At 39.7% G+C, this 23,856-nt stretch overlaps 5 protein-coding genes across 9 annotated transcripts in view; 1 reads left to right on the top strand and 4 right to left on the bottom strand.

Annotated features, from left to right (window-relative positions):
* The first annotated feature begins 398 nt into the window (after positions 1-398).
* LOC6499697 lies at positions 399-1,738 on the top strand. 2 transcript variants are annotated; one of them, XM_014910703.3, is made up of 3 exons: positions 399-630; positions 709-896; positions 1,171-1,738. In XM_014910703.3, exons 1-3 carry the CDS (start codon positions 514-516, stop codon positions 1,487-1,489), a joined length of 624 nt encoding a protein of 207 aa, XP_014766189.1. In that variant the 5' UTR covers positions 399-513; the 3' UTR covers positions 1,490-1,738. The 2 variants fall into 2 exon arrangements, with proteins under 2 accessions (XP_014766189.1, XP_001954112.1); XM_001954076.4 differs by having other exon boundaries at positions 401-630; positions 691-896.
* On the bottom strand, positions 1,726-5,304 carry LOC6500888 (putative cyclin-dependent serine/threonine-protein kinase DDB_G0272797/DDB_G0274007). The gene is given in 5 exon segments (XM_032451802.2): positions 1,726-3,804; positions 3,868-4,033; positions 4,138-4,762; positions 4,821-4,925; positions 4,985-5,304. Coding segments are annotated over 5 exon segments (2,070 nt in total). The 3' UTR covers positions 1,726-2,950.
* LOC6500887 (potassium channel subfamily K member 2) lies at positions 5,285-7,821 on the bottom strand. 2 transcript variants are annotated; one of them, XM_001954074.3, is made up of 2 exons: positions 5,539-7,821; positions 5,285-5,358 (listed from the first exon to the last, which is right to left on the bottom strand). In XM_001954074.3, exon 1 carries the CDS (start codon positions 6,722-6,724, stop codon positions 5,558-5,560), a length of 1,167 nt encoding a protein of 388 aa, XP_001954110.1. In that variant the 5' UTR covers positions 6,725-7,821; the 3' UTR covers positions 5,285-5,358; positions 5,539-5,557. The 2 variants fall into 2 exon arrangements, with proteins under 2 accessions (XP_001954110.1, XP_032307695.1); XM_032451804.1 differs by having other exon boundaries at positions 5,337-5,398.
* A 2,966-nt stretch (positions 7,822-10,787) lies between these two features.
* LOC6500885 (sex determination protein fruitless) overlaps positions 10,788-23,856 on the bottom strand; it is a 123,525-nt gene continuing 110,456 nt past the window's right edge. Inside the window, exon 8 of one of the 3 annotated variants that reach the window (XM_032456039.2) lies at positions 10,788-12,244. In XM_032456039.2, coding sequence (XP_032311930.1) covers positions 11,730-12,244 — 515 coding nt within the window. In that variant the 3' untranslated portion in view covers positions 10,788-11,729. Of the gene's footprint in view, positions 12,245-17,472; positions 18,009-18,305; positions 21,993-23,856 lie in introns of those variants that run through there. The other 2 variants (XM_032455696.2, XM_032455462.2) reach the window with 2 other exon arrangements.
* LOC116656558 (serum response factor homolog A-like) lies at positions 13,636-17,460 on the bottom strand. The gene has a single exon (XM_044717827.1). The coding sequence runs from the start codon at positions 17,458-17,460 to the stop codon at positions 16,909-16,911; it is 552 nt and encodes a 183-aa protein (XP_044573762.1). The 3' UTR covers positions 13,636-16,908.

Raw genomic sequence — 23,856 nt, 5'->3', positions numbered from 1 at the left:
TGTTTAAATCAGCGGTTTGCAGATTAGCGAAAAAACTGTTAAAGGGGATAGGATTTTAGGTTAAAATTGTTTCGATTTAGTTGTATTAAATTCTATTTGTAGTAATAAACTGGTATTTTAAAGTTAAAGACTTAGTGGGTTTTTTTTTTATTTTCAAATTCATTATAAAGTTTATAATATAAACCTATGTATAAAATACTGTACCAATTGAATATGAAGAGAAACAATTTTTATTAAAGATGTATAAACAAAATTAACGTCGCTATTTTGAAATATCAATAAAATAAAACAATATATTTTTTTATTAAGCCATCAAACATTTAAAATTTAAATTTATGTATTTCAGAGCATCGACAGCCCTGATAAACTTTTGGCGTTTTCCAGCCCTATGCAATGAAATGGTGGAAGCGTGGCAACTCTGTAAAAACAACAAATACAATGCTTCCATAAACAAAACATAGTTTTTTAGCAAGACCCATTCCAGGACCAAAAAACAAAAGACATAAGGACAATATGCGGAAGACGTGGGTGAAGAGGGAAAACATTTACTACAAACCATTTTACAAGCAGAAGTCGAAGATGTTCCTGCTGCTCATCTTTCTGGTGGGGATCTCCTTCATCGCCTACCAGGTAAGCAATGCCCTTTGACGATGTGACTCGGAGAAGCTTAATTTGAAAAACAATAACTAGGCCTTCTCGCTGAACCAGTTGCCTGGAGTGCCAACTCCCTGGAATCTGCAGCAACTGCGAAAAAAGCACCAACAGATGATCCAGTCGCTGGGTAAGAAGGAGCGCGATGCGGACGAGTTTGATGGCGGAGGAGGCGGTGGCGCCGGTGGCGTAGCAGCTGTCCCGATCACAGGTCAAAAGGATGAGGATGCCATCAAGATTGTGCGGTAATTGAAGGAGACATTTTTTCCAAAACGCTGTAATTGTCTCACTGTTGTGTTTTTAGGGACTGTTGCTAATTAAAAAGCATTAACAACTAATTATTTTTTATATTTAAATTGACCTATGAATGCTAATCTCTAGGCTAAAATGTTACTTATACTGTATGTTTTCTGAAAAGTAACGATGAGACAACATTTATGAAGCCCTTGAAACATGTTTAAGGGTTTCTTGCATGTTTGCTAGTCAAGTTCTTAAAACTCATTCTTATTTCCATTTTAGGGGCACCCGTCTCTTTGACTACGATGCTTATAAGCCAAATTTCGAGGGAAAGTTCCGGTGCCTGGACGGCTCCAAGGAGATCCCATTTGATCACCTAAACGACAACTACTGTGACTGCGAGGGCGATGGCAGCGACGAGCCAAGCACGAACGCCTGCGCGAAGGGCAAGTTCTACTGTCGTTACCAGAAACGGCATTTTACGGGCCGGGGCCTGGACGTCTACGTGGCCAGTAGTCGTGTGAACGACCATGTATGCGACTGCTGTGATGGAAGCGACGAGTGGACGACTGATGTTAAATGCCAAAATGACTGCGCGTAGCGTCCCCTAACCCCTAACCCAAATCCCTGTCCCCCTCCCTTAAATCCACCTTTGCACCCAGGACACAATCTCAAGGATGAAGCTGTCTGGCGCATCACAAGCGATATTTTTTGTACGAGTACAATAGATTGTAATTTATTTTAAAGTAAGTAGATTGAATAAAAAAAAAGAGTGAATCCCAGAAGTACGAGGAAGATCCTGTTTATAAAAAATGTCCCAAAAAGTAATAATAAACATTTTAATGCTTAATCGTTTTATTACCAGACTCACATAAATCAGTAGTAGAATTTACATTGGGAACTCTTTTAGTCGATTACTTTGCTTGACTTTCTTAGAACTTTTTTTGTTTTTGGTTTCAAATTCGGAGCGTTTTCATTTATAATGTTCAATTAATATCTACATACATATATGCAAGAGCGACTGTTAGTTTTTAATTTACGCGATTCTTGTCTACAATTTTTATGTTTTGTGAATTTTAAGCCGTAAAATTTACACTGACACTGACAAACTTTAAAGCAATTTTGAACTGCAAATTCTACAAAGGTACGAAATTTTGTGTAATTAATCCCAGCTATAGTCTAGTCTGGAGCCGTCTCTCTGTCTTGTCTGTTGAATAAGCGGAAGCAGTAATTAGCTCCCCATTGATATATAGTATAAGGAACGCGCGCCATTTATTTATCAATTATTTATCGATCTTGAACCTTACTTTATTCGCATTGAGTACTTATTTGACTTGTCCAGCACAATCAGAAGAAAACTACATACGTACACTACTTCGTATGGGGCGTGGAGACGTGGATCGACTCCTCGCCTCACAAATTTGATCTGTAGATCGCTCTAAATAAAGTACTATTTGTTTTGTCGTCGGTTCTTCTTGCCAGTTGACACTTAAAGTATATCTTATTAACGCTAAGTAATACTTAATCATTTTAGGATTTAGTGGGGGCGTGTGTGGTCTAGACTGATTAGGGATTAGGTTGATGCGACTGTGCGAATGATAGTTAAATTCATTGGGGGAGGGGAGTAAATTTAAATTGGTGGTACTTAAAACGAAAATTGCTTGAGTCACGCTAATTTACGAAGTTTACATAATGTGCGTAAATCACAAATATTATCCAATTATAAATAACTAGCTTGGAGTGTTTGTATACATAAGATGGGATTAAAAAAATATAAGAATATATATAAAAATATATATATTAGATATAGAGGTTTGTATATGTGTATTATTGCACTGATGAGATTTTTGTTTCAATTTTGGGCCAATTGTAAAAATGAGATATTGGTGAAACACAGAGATGGGAATAAATAAATACATGTACAAAAAACACAGAAAATAAAATAGACATGACTTCGTAAGGGGCGAATCGACTATAACTAGCTGAGGGTGCCTGTGATGGTTGGTGGTTTTAAGAAACGTTCTCTCATACAAGTATACATATATAAAGTTAAGTTACAGATCTAACGGCAAAGCGTATAATACAATTTCTGCAGTTTGCGTTTCGAGCGACACTGATGGTGATGGTGGTGCTGCGAGTGGCTGTGGCTGTGGCTGTTACTGTGACTGTGGTGGTGATGGTGGTGGTGCGAGTGATGATGATGGTGGTGACGGTGCGACTGCAGTTGCTGGTGTGGCGAGTGCGGATGATGGCGAATCTGCTGTTGTTGTGGCTGGTTTTGTTGCTGCTGTTGTTGGTTTTGTTGTTGTTGTTGTTGTTGCATATGGCCGTGATGATGATTATTTACAATGCTCGCGGATGAGGCGCTCAATGCCACCGCCGAGGAGATCAGTGCTGCAGCTATGCGCGAGGAGGAGGTGGAGGCCAGCGCTAGCTCCGGAGTGTTGGCCAGCAGCTGCCGATGGTGCTGGCGCAGCTGGGCGACCTGCTGGCGCTTCAAAGCGGCAGTTCCCTTGCGCATTGCGTGCAAGCGACGCCTGTGATGATGCGGATGCAGTTGAAGCTGTCACTTTGCCTCCTCGCTGGCCTCCAGGATACTGTTGCTTCCATTATTTGTAGACGCTGACTGATCGTTGATGCCACCACCTCCAACGCCCTGCTGCTGCTGGATCTGTTGCTGTTGCTGCTGATGCTGCTGTACCTGCTGGTTGAGAGCGTGGACATGCTGGCAGAAGGCTTGGAGCACCTCGAAGTGGGTCATTAGATTGGCCGGCTGGTTGTCATAGTGCAAGTGCCGCGTGATCGGCGCATTCAGCCGCCTCAGCATCTCTGTGAACAGCTTCTCCTCCTTCCGAATCCACGGGCGCCGATCGTCCTGCACCTGGTAGGGCGTCAAATGGACGTGGATGTTCATGCCTGCTTGAAAGTGTTACTTGGTTAGTTGACATTGCGGGTGCTGGCACATCTCGAGTAGCTTACCCATGCGCGTGAGTGTCTCCAACAGGCTGCGCGATGTGATCCATGTGTTCTTCTGCCCTCCGTGGCCGCCATCGAGCCAATACATGTCCGAGATGCGTGAGAGCAGCCGACACATGCTGCTGTCATCGGGCGTTAGAGTCTTCAGATAATGGAACTCGTAGATGAACTGGAAATGAATTAAAAACAAAAAATTAAATCCCGTGACTGGATTTGGAGAAAACACTTGGGCAAACAAGTACTCCATCTCTAAACGAACCAAAAGCCACTCACTTGATTGAGAACGACGCAGCCCTTGCTGAAGCCAATCAGAACTAGCTTCGACTTGTCCAGGTTTAGGTTCTCCCGCCACCACAACGGATTGCTATCACTGGTGACCGTTGCCGTTGCGCCCGAAGTAGTGGCTGCTGGGCTCGCACTGACAACTGAAGCCTGCCTCGTCTGCCCCGTGCTGCAATCATTGTTCTGGTGCTCGATATTGTTGGATGTGGTTGTTGTTGAAGCCATCTTGATGGCCGCCGCGTTCTGTGCCTGATTGTTGGCCTGTTCCTGGTGGTTGTTGACCTGCTCCTGGTGGCTGTTGCCATTATTTCCGGTGACATTGTTCACCAACTCGGCCGCATCGCTTCCGACAATCGGAAAGATAACCGCACCGTCCGCATCAACTGTGACGTTCTCCTGCACCTGCAGGATATCAATGTCCATGTCCTGGCTGCTGTCATTGCCCGGTGAGGACTGCGAGTTGGACTCCGCGTTGACGGTGGCGTTGGAGAGGGTCAGAGCAGCGGCCGCAGCAGCAGCAGCCACAGCCGCCGCAGCTGCCGCCGCCTGAGCCGCTTGATCGAGTATCTCGTTCTCGGGTATGGAGATCAGGCGTTGCGATAGGTTTTGTAGCAACCTGAAAGCCAAAAAAAATTATTAGATCTAATATCTAGAGAGCAGATAATAATACATACTTTTCCAGGTGCTGTAGGGCATGATTCATTGGAGTATGATCCGGAACACCAGCATTGTTGCCCCTCACAAAGTTGTCAAAGCAGCTGAATGTCTTAAACTCCATGCTGTTCAAATAATACAATTAATTAATAAAATATTTATTAATATTTTATATTAGACTAACCGAACTGGCCGGATAACGATGATGTGCGACCTGGGGAATGCCTCGCGCAGCAAGATGGCCGAGTTCTCAAGGTTGTACTTCATGTAGCCCCTGCTGTCGCGGTTCGTCTCCATGCTCTCCGGAAAGTCTTGGACGTCGCCACCAAAGTAGATGATGGCCGTGGAGTCTTCGGGGACGTGCTGCGCCTGCTGGCGTACAATCGGCGGACAGTAGACGATGTCATTGGCCCGATTCTGGAAGCCGGCCACGGAGAAGATGCGGAAGGGACCGGCCGAAGTGCTTGGCGTGCACAGACGCTCCCCGCTGCCGCCGCCAAGCATGCCCTCGAAGTTTCGAATCCGCTCTTGCAGTTGCAGGAATTGATCAATGATGAGCTGAGTGGTCGAAGCGAAATGGGTCAGTAGAGTAGAGAGACTTGGAAAGTGCAATGAGAAGCAATGAGACACTTTTAGTAGAGAACAATTGTAGACGGGCGGGCGCTTGCCGCTTATGACGGAAGAACTAAACGATCTTGTAACGAAACTAATAGAACAAAATAAAAATCCTAAAGGTACCTAAAGTCTTTGCTAAACCCTAGTAGTAGTCGCTATCGTAGCCATCCCGGGGACTCCCGCAGCAGCCCACAAAACGCAGCCGCGTGTCCTCCATGCAGAGTTTGGCGTCCTCGCGCATCTCTCGCAGCTTCACCCGGACCTCCTCTCGCATTAGGTTCCGACACATGGCCACTAGTCCCATGCCGAGCAGCATGTACACGAAATTGATGGCCAGCTTCGAGTGCTGGTCGGCGGCCACGGACTGCAGCTGGGCCAGCTCGTTCGGATCGGCGGATATGTCCTCCTGCAGCTTCTGAGTGGCTGCGTTAACATCCGCAGCAGTGGTTAGCGATGCCCCCGGCACAAAGTCCCCAAAGCCGATCTTGCAGAGCGACGTCATGCAGAAGTAGAAGCTGTTCAGGAAGCTCCACCTTTCCCAGTTGGCGAACATGACGGTGCCAGTGAGCACGTAAAAGAATATCACCCACAGGCAGGCAGTGGAGGGCACAATGATCTTCTTCCGAGGCAGGCTAACACCGCCTTCCAGAGCGTCCAGGCGGTCCAAGTGCGGATGCTCCTGGGTGCAGTCGTGCATGGAGCGGTAGAGGAACTTGAAGGACCTGGCCAGAACCCGTCCCATGTTGAGGAAGTACAGTATGTACAAGGGTATACCGATGCTGGCGTAGATCACCGTGAATCCCTTGCCCCAGGGCGTTCTTGGGACCATGTTTCCATAGCCAATCATGGTTATGACCGATAGGCAGAACATAAGGGCCGCCGGGAAGCTCCAAATCTGTTCAGGGCTCCTGCCCACATAGCCCTGTTTGATGACATCGGCTATTTGGGCTTGGTAGTCCCGGAGCACGGCGTTGGTGTCCTCCGACCACTTGCGACGGTCGATCAGGTTGTGCTTCTCCGTGATGCTCCACAGCTGCTGGGAACAGTTCTGGCGCATCTCCAGCACCTGGTCGGCCGTTCCGTCGATGAACTGCCGTTCGATGTTCATGAACGCGAAGGCTCCGCATATGGCGTAGATCACGATCAGGGCGCCCACACCCACCTGGGTGCACATAAAGGTGACGAAGTTGCGGCAGCAGCGCTTCACCCGCTTCCGCGGCTGATTGCTGGGAGAGGAGGAGACGCTGGAGGCCCTTGCCACTCCTCCCCCGCTCATGGGAGAGACTTTCCTCTGAAATTTGTTTGGCATTTCGATCTGGTATCTCTTGTGGGATTATATAACCGCATCCATGGATGTCCGGCCAGAAGACCAGAAGAGTTTTGAGAGTATTTCCAGCGGAAGATGATGTGCAATTAGTTGGGCAGTTGTCGATTCTCGATACCAGCTAGGGGGAGCTCTGGGAGTGTGGAAATCAGCACGTTGGCTAAAAATAAACACACGCCTTTGCACGGCACATTTTCCAAAGGCCAAACGAACAATTTTCCGCCGCCACTCGACCGATCCACACGGGCGCCAAAAATCAACTGGCCGAAGAACATCTCTGGCCGAAGGTGGAGAGCCACCAGTGAGAGGAGATCCAGATCGAGAAGGTGGAATTGCGGGTGGAGATCTCAGATCTGTACATATTTATGTGGGTGCCTAGTGCCCGCCTGCCTGCCGTTCTAAATAAGGCAATTTACGTCAAATTTATGAACGGAGCAATCAAGACATCATCCCGTAGGAGGTGTAATATTCAACGAGGGAAGTACGAAGTACTGATTTCTGTTTAACCAATTTTTCCATATATTTTAATAATTATTGGAAAAGTAACCTTTGAAATAACAATCCCCAGGAGCAGACCTTTAACATTTTATTACACATGTAAGTCGCAAAATCCATAAAAAGTAATTGCGCTCCACGAAGTGCGACATATGTGGCTAAGTGGCTATTAATTCCATTTCTTAACAAAACACCCATGTTTTCACCTTGAAATTGGTCTGTTTTGTAAAAAAAAGCTCTTCTCCAGCTGATTGAATTTCTAAAAAATAATTTGTTTGCAATTATTTGCGCAATATGCCCTCCGAAAGGAGGTATTCCTTGCCATTCCACGGTCTATCCGAAGGGTTAGGATGGTGGGCCTTGGCAGGTCGTAAAAAATTATGGCACTTTGATTAACGACTGTGTGTGCGGAGCTGGGGAGCGTCGGGCCGCTCTCTGAGAACGAGAGTACTATTTATAAACGCTATTAATAAATCACATCGGGAAGAGCATCCGCCGTCGGGTAACAACAATAACAAATAATAATACGCAGCCAAACAAACTATACGTAAATATAAACAAAGAATTAAAAAACGAAAGCAAAGAACACATACCCACTCACTACTCACAGATGATACCCAGAGAGAGGGGAGATATCAAATGAATACGCAAAAACGGGGGGTGAAATGCGTGCGAAGAGATAGATTTTTTCAACACCAGAACTCACACACACACACACATACAGGGTCACAGACGCATACAAATTTCACAAATTTATGCGAAAATTTTCGGTGCACAACGCTTTGCATTTATCGCCAAATAGGGTCCGCACTTCAGCCCCACTTACGCTGTTTATTTCGGCTAATAGTTGCGCGTGAAATTTCTGGCGTTTTAGCTGCACTTCCCGCGTATTTCCTCGTCTGTTTTCCTTTTATCTTTTATCTGGTCACGCACACTAGCAAAGTGGAGGTGTATTTGCGAAAAAGCGGGCTGTTAGAGATGGAAAATCATCGATATGTTTGATTTTGGTATTTTACGATTCTAAAATACTGACGGTGTAGTTTTTCTTAACTGAGTCGCAAAGCACAAACACCCATTGGAATTCAAATAAATGGACAAAATAAATTATTGCTTGCCAATATTGTGTTTTTTTGGAATGGTTGGAAAAATACCATTCATCTTTGTGGTATGGCATTTTTCTTGTGTTTAGAGATGGAACTTTATTAAGATACGATAGTCTGAAAAACGGTGTGGCAACTCTTGGAAATATGGCGGTACTTTTGAATGAAGTCTTTAAATACAAGAAATGATTTCATTCTATTTTATCGAAAAACATTATTAGGCTCTTGTTCGCAGTATTTTTATCTATTTAATCGAATTATTTCTTAGTATACAGTATTGTAGTTTTCTCCGAAACAGAAAACAAACTTACGCAAAATCAAATATAATTTTTTATCTTAAACTTCAAAAGTTACATAGATGATTTAAACGTTAAAAATTGAAAGTTTAGTAAAAAAAGTAAAAAAAAAAGTAAAAAGTTTAGTAAAAAAACATAAAGTAGTTCAAACAACATTTTATTCCAATAACTGATTGATTGGTTTTTATTTTGGTTGTGGATAGTTTACACGGTTATAAGATTTTATAATTTTTCATCTATGGTTTCTTTTTTGAGATGAATTTAACAACTATAATTTTAAATACTTTTTTGATTTGATTAATTTTTTAAATACTTATTTTTAGTTTTCTTCCGTACTTACCCTACTTACCTAACCGCACATGGTTACCTAGCATGCGAATTACATCCTTGAATTTGCCTGAAAATTTAAAGGTTGACCCCTGAAACAAAGCCCCCGAACCCAAACTGAGTCCCCCACCTAGCGAAGTGAATTGTGCTTCCAAAAAGGGACGAGGTCGTAAAGGGCAAAAACATAAAACGAGTGGTATTGATATATGTAATAATAATAATCATAAATTTTATTTGGTTTTGCTTGACATTTAAATGCTGCTAGTGAATTATATTTTGATTTTAATTTGAATAAATTTGAAATATATATTTCGCTTGGTATATATAGATCTTTATGGATTGATTTATTTAAGCTGGTAGACGACGAAAAACTGTTAATAATATTTGCCATTGCTGTGCTGTGTGCGCACATCCACACATTTACAAATGGATTTGTATTTGCATATTGATTAATTGAGTTAAGTGTAGAGCAAAAATAATGTTCAATTCGCAGCTGTGTGTGTTGCCATTCTACGCGATTTGAGTGGACCAACATTAGATCTGTGATTTAAATCCAAGTCCGGAGTGCGGAGTCCGCGGAGCAACCCTCCAGCCCCAGGATCGTTTGGCGACTGTCCTTCAATTCGACCGATTACAAGATGGATGTATAAAAATATTTTGTTTACGATTTATGCTTAGTTATGGAATAAAATTTTAGAAAAATCCATTTACGTTCCTTGCAACATTATGTAGTACGGTATCTTTTGGTTTTTTTTGCTGCATTAGATTTCATTCGATTTTGTATTTTTTGTTTTGTTTTTTTGTGTATAATTTCATATTTATTATATTTTTGGTACATAAATCTGTGTGTAGTAGTGGTTTTTCTTAACATCTGTGCTGTTTCTGTTGTTTTTAATTTTGTGGTAATTTATTGGCTTAAAGTTTCTCAACTCAATTCACGTAAAACTAAATAAAATTATAAGCTCTGAGTATACAGGATATGAAACAGAGCACGAAACTTAATATTAGGAAATCAATCAAGATTTTAAAGTTAAAGTTAAAGTAATTTTAAATGATAACTAGGAAGTAATTTTATACATTTTGTGCTTTGGACCGAAACATAACAATTTTGAATAAATCTATAACAAAAATCTTTTCTTAAATAAATATTCAAAGGGCGAGCAACCTTATCCAAATGTTGCTTTAACCCTCTGATATTTTATTTCTATTCATTTTTTTTATATTCTTTTCTTTTTTCATTAGTCGTTTATGTAAAGTTTTGTGCCGAAAATATCACATTGAATTTTATATTTTATTTTATTTTATTATAGCTGATTTTTATTTTGTGCCGAAACATAATTTTGTCTATCACAAAATGTTTAAAATTAATTACTTTTGCCGTCTCTGCGGGGACGTTTTGGTTATTGTATTCAAGAAGCAAGACAGTAGATAATTTTAGTCGAAATTAATTTTTAAATTTCCGATTCCTTGCCAATTGAGCAGACAGTTAAGCAATTTTACAAATAATTTTTATCTTTTCATTCATTTTTTTTTTTAATTTTCGTGATATGATCTTTTACTTGCGAAGGCGCCATATCGATTTTCTTATACGGGTGTGTAATTAAACTAAATAAAAATTTGACCATAAATATAAACAAGCTTAAAAAGAAAATGAGGTGGTTCAAGTGGTTCGAACTAAGCCTAAAACCTTTTACTTAAATTATAGGACACAATAAGAAATTTCGGGAACACAAACAAAAAAAAGAGGAAAACATTTGTAAACTATTGGCTATAAAATTGGAACCGATTAAAATAACATACATGTTTATATGGTAGTTTTATGTGTAAGTGCTAACGGTCTACATAGATTAAAATTAAGCAATCAACAATAAAACTGAAATGCATTTGAGGTATATGAAAATTTCTTTGTAGTTGGTTGAGTAGCCCTCGTCCGTCGCATACTCTGCAGAACATATTGATTAACGCTACGCTCTAAATAGTATAATAAACTAAAACCTAATGTGACCTTCGTATGAGTAGTAGTTGTGGGTGACTGTTGCTGTGTTGTATTTATCCTCCTGGTGACCCCACTGATTCTGCTTCGGTGGTGATCCCGTTGGCTTAATTAGCCCAAAAGTGATTCCTCTGCTTCGACTTTCCTCTATCATTACTGATAATTATTACATTAAAATTGTTTTTAGGAAACAACATTTAGAAACCTTCGAAATGGTTTGTTTTAGCTTTAAAAAATGATTACATCAATTCTACCCCGAACTTCGTACGCTGCCTTTTCCATTTTAATCTTAGTTAGCAACTGAAACCTTTTCCTAATATTCTTTAGTTATACACATTTATATAGCATTATATAGTTTCTTTCATTTTCTCTTGTATACATCTATAAATTGATGGGACGACTGTGTCAAAGTTAAAGTTAATATTATCATTAATGTGTGTTTATGTGATTAAGTTTTAGCATCTTCGGTTCTACTAGTTTGGGTTATTGCTTGGGTAGCTGTGGGTAATGTACAGACGACTAAATGCGAGAAGATGCAAATGCAAATCCTTCTTAAAACCCTACATTAAACTCTTCCTATCGAAGTAGCTGTATTTGTGACTGTAGGGGCTATAGTTGCTATAGTTGTAATAAACTTGTTGTTGATGTTGCTGGTGTGACTGTTGCTGCTGCTGCTGGTGTTGCTGTTGCTGCCGGTGTTGCTGCTGCTGTTGCTGTTGATGTTGATGTTGCTGATAGTAATAGCGATGGTGGGCTGTACTCTGGCCCCTACCACGCCCTTAAATGGACGAGTTCAGCTTCAGCAGGCGGTCAGGATGCTTTACGCGCAGGTGCGAACGCAGCGTATCGATCCTGCTGTAGGTGGCCGGACAGTATGGACACATCGAGCGCTGGGCGGTGTGGGAGTGGAAGTGGTGCCAACGGTTGGTAACTTCCTTTCCGCAGGACCGGCACCGCCACATTGTGCCCGGATCGCGGGACGGCGTAAACATGTTGTGATAGGACATGGTGTGATGTGAGTTGTGACCTCCAGCCGCTCCACCTCCTCCACCGTTTCCACCACCTGATCCACCTCCAGCTCCGGATCCACTATTTTGCGTAGCTCCCTGATTGTAGCCATGGGCGGGAGGCGTGCCAGCGGGATAGCTGTGGCCGTTTCCGGCGGCGCGGATGTAGTGCAGAGGATACTCGCTTTTCAGAGCCGCCGACAGGTGCATCCCGAAAGGGGGCGGCGGGGGCGAGGCCGACGACGAGGTCGACAGCGGGGTCGATAGGTGATGGCGGGCGCTGCTGCCTGCGGTTCGAGAACGAGAAAGAGAAGAACAGAACACACAACAGCCCGTCGAGCGGGACGAAAATCAGCCCAGAGAAATAGAATTTTTCTTTTGTTTTTTTGGTTTTTGATTGGTTTCTAAATTGTTGTTTGTTTTTTTTTTTTTGGTATCATAGACAAAGATAGTGGGGAAAGTGGTGTAGAAGTGAGTGTGTGAGACAGAGCGAGAGCGAGAGATAGAGAGGGAGACAAACAGAGGTAGATGTACGGCTTGGGACAGAGATAGGTAGAGTTTCACTTTGTGAGCAAATTATAAATAAATTACTTAGGCGGCTTAATAAAAAAAATAATCAAACTAAACTAGGAGGTACTAAAGAATTACAATAAATAAAACAAACAAACGTCACTAACTACAATCAAGCAACTTAGGTCAACGGAGAATATACATAAAAGTGTGTCTAACACAAATCAAATCATAATAAACTCATCAAACTTTCGCATCAGATCATTCTGCCTCCCTATATTTCAGCGTGCAATTGAAATATTCTTCCTTTTCATTTGTTTTACTAAATAATTGAAATGATTAAATATAAATTGTGTGTCTAACCGTTTGGAAAATATATTTTTGTGAAGTGCGACGCAAAAGTAGGCAACAAATTTTGTAACAGGAAGTTCGTAATTATTGCGAATTTTTGGCGCGCACTTTTGGTTTACAAAATAACTTATAAAATGCCTCCGTTTGGTCCTAAAAAATTCAGTTTAAGGATTTTCCATATTTAATTTTCATTAATTTTATACAAATGAAATTAGTCACAATCGACGCATACATAAAGATGTACTGATAGAATCATGTTTATATAAATATATTTTATAGCACAAATGTTGATGAGCAAATGATAAATTATCAAGGACTTAGCTGCTCTGAGTCTTCTCTGTCGCACATTTTCATTAAATGCTATTTTTCGGGTGTAACTCATTTGTGCGAAGATCATTTTGGCTTAAACTTAACGATTTTAAGGCTGAAACTCAATTGAAATCGATACATAATAAATCCACATACATTTAGTTTATAGAACTAAGGTTTTCATAAATATTCAAAGAAGATTAACAAATTTAAATAAATTAAAAAAAAACAGGAAATTGGGCCGAGGTTTGAAAATTCTCTATGTGTTTTGTTTTATGTGTGTGGGTGTGGGCGCGCATGTGTGTAGACATAGGTGTGTGTGTGTGTGTGAGAGTGTTTTGGAATATAGTTTCTTAGACATTAGTTCGACTTTTCATGGGCACCCCTAACATCTTTGGAAGCACAATTCAAAGCGCACAGCAGAGCGGAATTCGAAGCGTCGCTTCAATATTCCGATATCGAAGTCAGAGGATCAAAAAATAATAAGGAATAAGTGATCACCATTTAGTTTTGTTTCCATAAAATTCAATTTATTTGATTTAGTTTTGATTCTTTTGTTTTTGTTTAAATCGTGTGTGTGTGTTGCGTCTGTCAGTGAGGGTTTCTGGGTGTGAGATTGGTTCGTCTGCCTGTTCTTCAGTTAATGTTATATATGTTTTATTACGGTTTATATTTTTTTAGTAATTCAATCTCTTTCATTGAAAGGCTGCCATAATAGATAGAATGTTTATTAAAAATCGTTTTAAAAAATATTGTAATATATATTTATATGTATATATATAAATTGTAACAAATGCTGCAAGCATTTTGTGGACTTGCTTCAATTTGCTTAACGTTAATTAAACTGATTCCATTTTTTTTTCTGCGCTTTTCTATTTTATATATTTTTGTTTTTAACTTTCTTGTTGTTGCTGCCGCTGTTGTTGTTTTGTTTATAAATAAAACTAAAAATAGTTTGTATTGCATTTATTAATACAAAAATTAGATTAAACTAAGTTTACATTGAAACTAGCACGTCATTAAAATTAAAACTTCAACATCTCTTCATCGACTGCAAAAATGCTGTTAAAATTGGTTAAACAAAGTCAAAGTCAAAATCCAAATCAAGGGCAGAAGTCAAAACGGTTCAAAAAGGCACAAAAATAAATAAGACAGTGTATTTTGTGGGCTTGTGTATGTGTTTGGTTGTGGATTGTGGGTGGTGGGGTGTGGGTGGTGTGTTCGATAATTGATAAGCTTTATGACAATTATTTGTAAATAGACACAGAAATTGTAGCGAAAAGTTCTCATTAACTAACTGCTCTTTTGTCTGCTGCTATATCAGATTTTTATATTTATTTATAATCATATTTATAGTGATATGCTAACATTTATTTAGTTTTCTAGCGGTGTTTTCCCCCATATATTTGCATTCATATATCCTTGTTTTACCCCATTTTGTGAAATTTGGAGAATATCTAAATGGCGCTTACCACAAACATATTTAAATGTGGGTCCAGCACCGCTCTCTATTTACACATATTTTTCCAATTTATTATTTTTGTTTTTTGTGTTTTTTTTTCTTCATTTATTTTGCTATGAATAATTTAAATGGTTTGCTTTTGCGTGGTCTCGTCAACTTCCTGTTCCTTAAACGAAAACTAGTCATATTGCACATACGATACGATTCAAAGAAAGCTGTCTTCTCCTTTTGCTGGTTTTGCTCCATTCCCACTCCCTTTGTATTTCTCCCTTCTCGTCCTACTCATTATACTTTAAAGTATATTTGGATTTAGCACCATTTTGCATACCACACAAATTAATGATTACTTTCTTGCGTTTTTATAAAAACTTCAACTCTCTCTATTCTCCTGCTTAATTAACATAATTTCAATTTGTAATGTGTGTGTGTGTGTATGTGTGTTTTTGTGGGTGTGTATGTGTGTATGAGTGTGGTTTTTAGTTTTACTATAGTTATCACATCATATATAGATAAATTTCTTAAATTTTTGTTTAACAAAACAGCGTTAAAAATAAACATTAAACAAACATTAAGTCAGGGGCAGTATTTCATGTAGAATTATTAATAATGTAAATTTAATTACTAAACATTTCATGTTAAAAAGTAGAACAAATAAATATTATGAATATATGTGTATATAACTATATGTAACTATATATATTTAATAGAATTATGCATTAATTCTTTAGGCAAATAGACGTGTGTTGCGTGTTCGCTTTTTTTTGTGTTTTATTTTTTAGTTTTCTTATTTCTTTTTTTTTTTGCATAGATGCATATGTCTGTGTGTTTGTGTGCGCACCAATATTTCGGGATTTGGCAATCAATTTACAACAACAAATTATAAAAAAAACTGTTTTAAATGTACATTAACTAGCAGAAATCGTGGGAGAATCATCAATCATATTTACACCGTAAGAGGAGTCTGTAAAAATTAAGATTAACTCACGCCTTAACTGCGTCTTTAATAGATTTTTTTTATAGACTGGATAACAAACTCGGCCACATGCACTGATCCAACTGGATCTGGATCGGTGAGGATCGCTCGCTAACTATAATACATCAGATCGGATTGGATCAACCACAATCGCTCTGTTCGAGACTCATTCGCACACTTTTTAAAAATGGTTGTAAATAAATTAACATTAGTTTAGTATCCGTAATCAGCGAATTAGTTTAGCTCGGATTAGATTAGTTTAAAACTGCATTTCTAAGATTAGGGCATGTCTTCAAAGGTCCATTATCATCGACAAACGCACAGATTTGTACATCATAGATATAGATACATGTATGCAGAGAAATTTCAATTGAATATTATTACTTGTCTCTTCGTTATAAATATTGATTAAACTGTATACTTCTGTTATACTATTTTACATTTCTTGTTATTCTTTTTGTTATTCTGGTTGGGTTGTTGTGTTCGTGTTTTTAACACCAAAACGACAATTATCGTAATCGTAATTAATTATACATTTATTTAAAACATTTAAATGGTTAGCAGCATAGAAATCTCTTGTTTAAAATGTCTTCAAAGTTCGCTCCTAACTTTTCTAGAGTATCAGAGTGGCTTCGGGGTGGGTTAGTGTGTGTTTTCTTTGTGGGTGTTTGTGTGCGTATGTTTGTGAGTGTCTGAGTGCACATATTAGTGTTAAATGCAACAACGAACAGGTGCAAAGAGAGGGAGTGCAGCCAAGGATGTTGGCACTACCACCAAGAGAGATTTTGGCACAAATGTCTGACAGGTCCAACGATTTTAATTGTTTGTAAAATTTGTAATTCCACATAGGAGTAGTTGTTGAAATACAATTAGTATACTTTATAGTATCTTCTCTTGTTTTTTACTTGTAAATATTTGAGTGCTACTTATTAAAACCTTTTTTCTTCTTTAATTTTACTTTCCAGATTATTATCAACCCTCGTCCTAGCTGCCTTGGAAACCCTTTTAGCTTTACAATTAAAATTTCATTAAGAATAAATTCTCTTACTATACGGTATAAAGTGCGTGTGGATGTGGGCTTGTGCGACGGTTGCAACTGCAACATCCGTATCTAGTTGAAACCATGACAATATATGTATGTTGCTTCCTGCACAGATCAGCATTAGATTCCTTTTTCGTTTCTACGCAGCTGGCTTGATTCCTCCTTTTCGCCTACATAATTGACAAATTAATTTGGCTTACCCATAAACTGTTTCAACATTGTTTCAAGGATCTTATTCGGTAAAATTGTTTCTTTGAGTATCAATTGGTTGTTGTTGCATGTTGCTTCTCCTTGTTGCTTCTGCTTACGGCTGCCTTTTGTTGTAATTCCTAGTACTGTTAGCATAACTATTATTATTATTAGCATTATCGTTACTATTAGTAGTAGTTGTAGTAGCTTCCATTTGATTGGCATTTGTGGGATCGCTGTTGTTGCTGCTGTTATTGTTTTTGTTTGTGTTACTATTATTGGTGTTGCTATTGCACAAAGTTTCTTGGTGATCGTAGGGCGCGAACTGCTTCAGCTGCTCCATATAGCGTTCGAAATTCAGCCTCATCTGCTGCTGATGCTCCTCATCTATATCATTGTCGTCGCTCTCGTCAATGATGATCGACTGTAGTTGCTGCTCCTGCTGGTGTCGTCTGTGCTGTTGCTGATGTCGCATGCTGCCGTTGCTTAGGGAACTGTGTTGTTGTTGCTGTTGCTGCTGCTGCTGTTGCTGTTGGTAGTAGTAGTCGCGTGCATAAAAGCTAAAAGGCTGAGACTTGCGATGCTGCTGGGGATGATGTTGCTGCTGTTGGTGCTGCTGCTTGAGGTTAAAATCATCGAGGCGCCAGGATCCATAGTTCCAGCCCATGTACTGACTATATCATTCACTTGTGGCATTATGCTGCTGCTGCTGATGGTGTTGCGGTTGCAACTGTTGATGCAACATGTGCTGCTGTGCCAGGGCATGGGCGTGCTGTTGCAATTGCTGCTGCTGGGATTGTTGCTGTTGTTGCTGGGACTGCTGGTGTTGCTGCTGCTGGTGCTGTTGTTGCTGTTGCGCCGCGTTGAAGGCCGCTGCGGCGGCTGCCGCCATTGCCGCTTGCGATGCCACCGCCAGTTGGCTGGCCGTGGGCGTGGCTGACGCCCCAGCAGCGGCGGCGGCAGCGGAGGACATAAGGTTGTCGAACTTGCGCGTATCCGGATTGTACATGGGATGCTTGAACTTGCAGTGGGTGCGCAGGTTATCGCTGCGCGTGTACGTCGCCCGGCACAACGGGCACTCGAAGCGGCCCGGAAAGTGGACGTGGTAGTGGTTCCGGATGTGGGTCACCACCTTGCCGCATAGCTTGCAGCGGTGCAGGTTGCAGCCGCCCGAGAGGCGCTCGAACGTGAGCCGCATGTGCCAGGCCTTAGAGCCTGCGTAATTAATATTCAATATTTTATTCGATTCGATGGTATTGGCATTAGCAATTTCATATTGTTTCAGTTTCAGTATTCGGTATTCGGTATCGATTTTATTCGGATTTATTAATCGGTTCGATTAAACGCGCAAAGAAAAAAAGAAGAGAAAAACAATGTTGTTGTTGGTGATTCACAGAAACAGAAAAATCATTTTTATAATAATTCTTAAACTGTATAATTAGATGGTTTTCAGAGTCTTTGTGTGTGTGTGTGTTTGTATGTGTATGTAATGTGTGTGGTTTCTGGTGTGTGTTATTCGTAATTTCTTTTTCTTTTTTGCCATGGAGTATATGATAACTGAAACGAATGTTGGTTAAATCAAATTTCTCTTTTTCCCATATTCCTGAGACGGAAGGTAAGGTGGGGTTTCTTTTGTTTTTTTTTTTTTCGTTTTTGGGTTGCTTTGTTCAAAATTAAAAGCCAACTATTGAAGTGTCATTGTTTCGAACACTCTTCTTGGGGAAATTATACAGCAAATTTTCGCAATCAAATTTTGTTACACCCAAAAAATCGACAAATAAATAATAAATACAGTTGAAAATTAAATATTTGTTTTTCGTTCACTACTTTTCCATGGATATTGAGAAAACATGAGAAATGTGTACAGCACTTGAACGGGGGGGTGGGGGAAATGATTACCACACAAATAATGATGGTTTAAATTAAATCATTAATCGTCTCTGAAGTGGAACGATTCACTTAAAATATGCTCAAGGAAATTATTTACAATAATCGGTAAGAATTAGGGAACAACTGGAGCGACCCAAACCAAATAATATGGAGGCATGTATGTGCAAATGATGGGGGTTTAACACTTAAAATAATGTTTTATTCTTCGGTTGGTTGGTTTAATTAATATGATCGCTTGAATTGATTCAGTCTGGTATTCTTTTCAGCTTCGTTGTTAATTTTTTGTTTTGTGAAGAGAGCCCAAGAACCGTATTAGTGTCTAATTTTTTGTCACTGTTTAATTTTCCGCGAAGTGGCGGGGTGGTGTTGGTTGTTTGGTGAATGTACATAAGTTGGACAGAGACAGAGAGTGAGAGAAGGGGGAAGGACAGGGTCATTGGGGGTCAAAAAACGCAGATGAGGTTAAAAACAATGAGACAATCGAATAAATAATAATTAATATGACTGATTTCGGATGAAGACTAAACTGTAGCGCAGCAACATCGATAAGAGAAGACATCGAACACATTCAATTCAACACCCCTCCTGCCTGTCAAAACATTTAAATTTAAAAAATTTAGATGCTCGCCATAAACAGACTGCATACATTAATAAAAGTAGCGAGATCAAGACAGTAAGAGATAGACAGACTGATTTAAGAGGGAGAGATAAATAGAGCTATAGAGTAAGATAGTAGATCGAGTGAGTGAGTGAGTAGAGGCAAGTGTTTCGTTTAAAAAGTTTAAGTAACTAAATCAAATTTTCAATCGTTTGGCCAATTCCTGTTTTTTTTTTTTTCGTTTTCTTTAGATTTGTTCGAATTTGTAGCTTTTGTTGTAAATAAAGAAGACATAAATCAAATATATTTAACTTAGTTATAACATAAGCCTAAAATTAAACGGGGGAAGTATTTGTGCTTAAATAGATCTTAGAAATTTCAACTTACCGTTAAGAGAGTGCGCTTGATGTTTAAATTTTTATTTAAATTTTGGATTGTTTTGTTTCTTTTTATTTCAAATATAATTATGAATCGGGTTCGTTTTATTTAATGTGTTTGTTTGTTTTTAGTACCTAGGGATGAGGGTTTAATTCACCAACGAAATAATTGTTTTGTTTTGTTTTTTTTTTTTTTAATGAAAAGAACTGGAATCTGATTCGAAAGAGATTTATTAAGTAAAGTTAAAGATTTTAAAGATTGATTTATCTGTTTTACATATGTGTACTTTCATATTATTTTATTTAAGTATTAATTAAGTGGATTCATTGCTTCATTGGTTTCTATTGCTTTTAAGTACATTTCTTATTTCTTTTTGATTTAAGTGGCTCTTTAGCAAAGCACTGAAATCCTCAACTGTTGATTAAATTATTAATAAGCAACACTAATCAATTTCGGTGGGTGTTTGCCAAAGATATTATATTAATCGGAGGCTCGTCCGATTTCAGAAACCATTGCTTTTATTTTGGGGCTCTGGCCAATGGATTCGAAATTGGATGCCGTCCGGGATTTTATTTTCTTTTGAATGGATTGCTAAAACCAATTTTCGAAAAAAACAAGACAATCTTTTAGTTCTTTCATAGATTATAATAGAGAGAGAATCCGATAAAGTTCAGCCCGACGTCTTGCCTTTTAAAGTCTCGTTGTTGCCTGCCCTACTCGTTTAACTGGAGCAGTTTCCTTTATTTGTTGATACTTTTATTTAGTTTCTGTTTTGACCTTAAGGCCCTAAGGACTAGAAAAGAGTTTAGCTAATATGGCACAAAATGACACGAACAAAAATTAGTCAACATTCACTACAGCACATGTTAAGTAAATAAATAAAATAATAACTGACGCGGAAATCGATTGGAATTCTACATATAATACTTTTCAAAGTTTCCTGCCACTGAGTACTGGTCTCGGTATTACTAAATCGATAAATATTTTTTTTTCTTTCTTTTCTTGTTTTTCTTTTTTGGTTTGCTAGTGTTCTAAAAAAAAGCATCTAGAGGTTTCAAAGATTTAACAATATAGATAGTTCAGAGTCTTGAAATCAACTACGATTAGCATAGGTTTATATAAGGTTGTATATAAATATATATAAATAGATATTGATGTACATCCAACTGATGACTGTTGGCTCCTCACTCTAACTTGCATTATATTACGTATACGTTGCTTGATTCTTGATTACTAATTAGTCTGAAAACCTTTTCATTCTCTGCTTTTGATTTCAATTTATAGTTCCCGCTTCGGTCTGCCTGCCTAGAGAAGTGATCACATATGTACATAGTGGCTGAAGAAGCGATCCTTAATGTCCGCATGCTTGATTTTGCAGTGGGCCTTCATGTTGTCCCGCCGGGTGAACTTTTGCCCACAAACAGGACACTCGTGGCTCTGGGGCCGGTGGATATTGGCGTGGTGCCAGCGGTTCGAAACGATCTTGTTACAGCTCACGCACCGATACAGTGTTGGCAAGGTGCCCGACAGCTGAACGAACAGGGTTGAGTAGTCGATGTTGTGATCCCGCCGATTGGCCGCCGCCGCAGCGGCTGCTGCTGCCGAGGAGGTAGTGGATCCGCTCGATCCACTGGAACTGGGTTGGGGGGAGACGGACGTGGTAGTTATTGAAGCCGAAGCGGATACGCCTGATCCTGTCGCGGTCACCGATGCAGATGCGCTCTGATAGTGGGGCGAGTTTTGGGCATGAGTGGGCGGTGGTGGAATGGGCATGGGTGGTGGCGGGTGGTGACTATGATAGCTGGACAAATCCAACTGCTGCACGGATCCATTGCTGGCCAGATAGCCCGGATTGCCGCCAACGACTGTGGCCGGTGGTGTGTAGGCCGCCTCCGCTGGGCAATCCATCAGCGATCGATGGTGGTGCGGGTGGTGTGGCGGATAGTGGGCCATAATATGCTGCTGGCGACTGCAGCGTATGGCGCGCATGTTAAGTTCCTTGCACTTGTACTCGCAATTGTAGCCACCATCGACATAGATATCAGAACCGGATCCGGAACCGGAAGCAGCTTCTTCATCAGGCGGCGGGGGTGCATACACCACCGCCCTTCTATATTTCGGAGGCGCGGTGTGGTAAGCTGCCTCCTCGATATCCTCTCGATCCTGGTCATGTTCGTGGTCAGGCTCCTCCTCCACATCAATTCTGGGATGCTTGCTTCCATCCCGGTGCCGATTCCGATGCCGATCATGGTCCCGATCCTCATCCTCATCGATAAGCCTATCGCGATCCTGATGCCGATCCTCGTGCTTACTGTTAAAACACTTGACGCGACCTGCAAACATTTGCTTGGTTCATATTAGGCGTCATCACTGTGGGGGTGGGAGCTGAAGGGGGCGGAGAGATGGAGAAATGGAGAAAGTGGGACAGAGAAGTGGCGAGGAGAATACGCATCTTTTGCATTCCATGCGCTCGGTGGTCTAAAAGCCAATTTTTGTGTCCGGAAGGTGGGAAAAAAATTCTAAAATCAACTAAGTAGCCACAGAAGGAAAGAGGAAACATGACTGGGATATTTGTGTATAAAATGTGAAGGATAAATTTGAATTTTAATATTTTTCTTAAAAGGTGGGCCTCTAATAATTTTTATAACTTTTTTTCTAATAATTTTCTATAAATAATAATAGTTTTAAAAGCAAATACATGACAATATTCTAGATTTATTTTAAAGATTCAAATCTGGAAACCTGGTCTTCTAAGCTCTCTAAAAGAAATCGGCCCACCTTTCTTGTATATTTGGGTATATTTTTTGAATATATATTTTAAACAGGCCTAATATGTTTGCGATCAGGAGTGAATGTGTATGTTTTTGGGATAGGAAATGCAAGACGAATTGAGCAAAAGTCAGCTACAAGAGTGGTTTCAATGGGTTTGTTTCTGGACATTTCCATTCCTTTTCGATTCCGGAACAAACATTGTGTTTTAATGCGTGTGGTGATCAAAAGACAAATAACAAATAGAAAAGAACTTAATTGAACTGATCGGCAGGGAAATAGGATTGTCTAAGCCTGGAAATCATAATATACAATTCGATCGGTGGTGGGGTGGATTCAAATCAATGGTCTTAAAAATACATTTGGCAGAGTCTGTGGATATAAAACCAAACAAATCAAATCAAGGCTGGACTTAAAGCTAAGGCGGCATCGGTTCGGTTCGGCAGGACATTATAGCTCTAAGAAAACAATTCAGCTAAATTATTATACTTTGCATCAAAGCAAATCAATCAATTAACAGTGTGAACAGTGTGGAACGGTTTGGGAGAAATCATAAGAAAACAAAATCAATTTAAACAACTTTTGTTCGTGTCATATTGTGGCATAAACAATTTTTGGTGGGCTTATCATATAGTCAGGTATTTTCGATTCATTATAATACAGTTCTCATACATAGTATTGAATGTTTGTTCTTTTCTTGGCTCTTTCGGGGAGAACTATCGTTTTAGTACTTCAATGTTGCAACAGATTTTTAGATGTAGTCGATTCAGTTTATACAAGTATCTATAGCTTTGTATTTTATGATAATACATATTTATAGTGACAAATTCCAGTTCTTTTTCGGTTTTATATTTTTTCATTTTTTTTTTAAGGTAGTGAGGGGTGGGGGTCGTTGAGTGCAGGTTTTTTTTTAGCTGTAAGGTAATTTTAATTTCAATTTCGATTTAATTTCAACTTAATTAATTCTTTTAACGTTTTTGTTTTTTTTTTTGTGCGCAATCTGGAGCCTATGTGCGAGTTTTGTCTCTCTCCTTTTAATTTTACCATTTTTGTTGGGACTGCTCTCGATAAAATATTAAAGGATATGTGCGACACACACACAGATACAAGCATACACACACACAGACAGTTAAGCTCAGAGAGAGAGAGACAGAGAGAGAGAGGTAAAAAGAGATAGGCAAAAGAAAGATAGTTGGAAAACACTTAGTTAGCTTGGCAAAGACCAATCGAAAAAAACACAGTCAGTTACGGTTATCTCGTTAAGAACAGTGTGACAAAATATGGTTTAACGGATTGTTCACATCAAATCATAAATGCAGCAATGTTAGTAGAAATATCCAAAATTAGAGTCAGGAAAATTAGAGTCTGTATCTGTGTCTGTGAGGGGTATGTGAGTGTGTCTTTGTGTGGGTATGTGTGTGTGGAAAT

Source organism: Drosophila ananassae, chromosome 2L, assembly GCF_017639315.1.
Source record: "Drosophila ananassae strain 14024-0371.13 chromosome 2L, ASM1763931v2, whole genome shotgun sequence".
NCBI lineage: Eukaryota > Metazoa > Arthropoda > Insecta > Diptera > Drosophilidae > Drosophila > Drosophila ananassae.
Note: the sequence above shows the minus strand (reverse complement) of the source record. Positions and strands in the feature narration are given on the sequence as shown.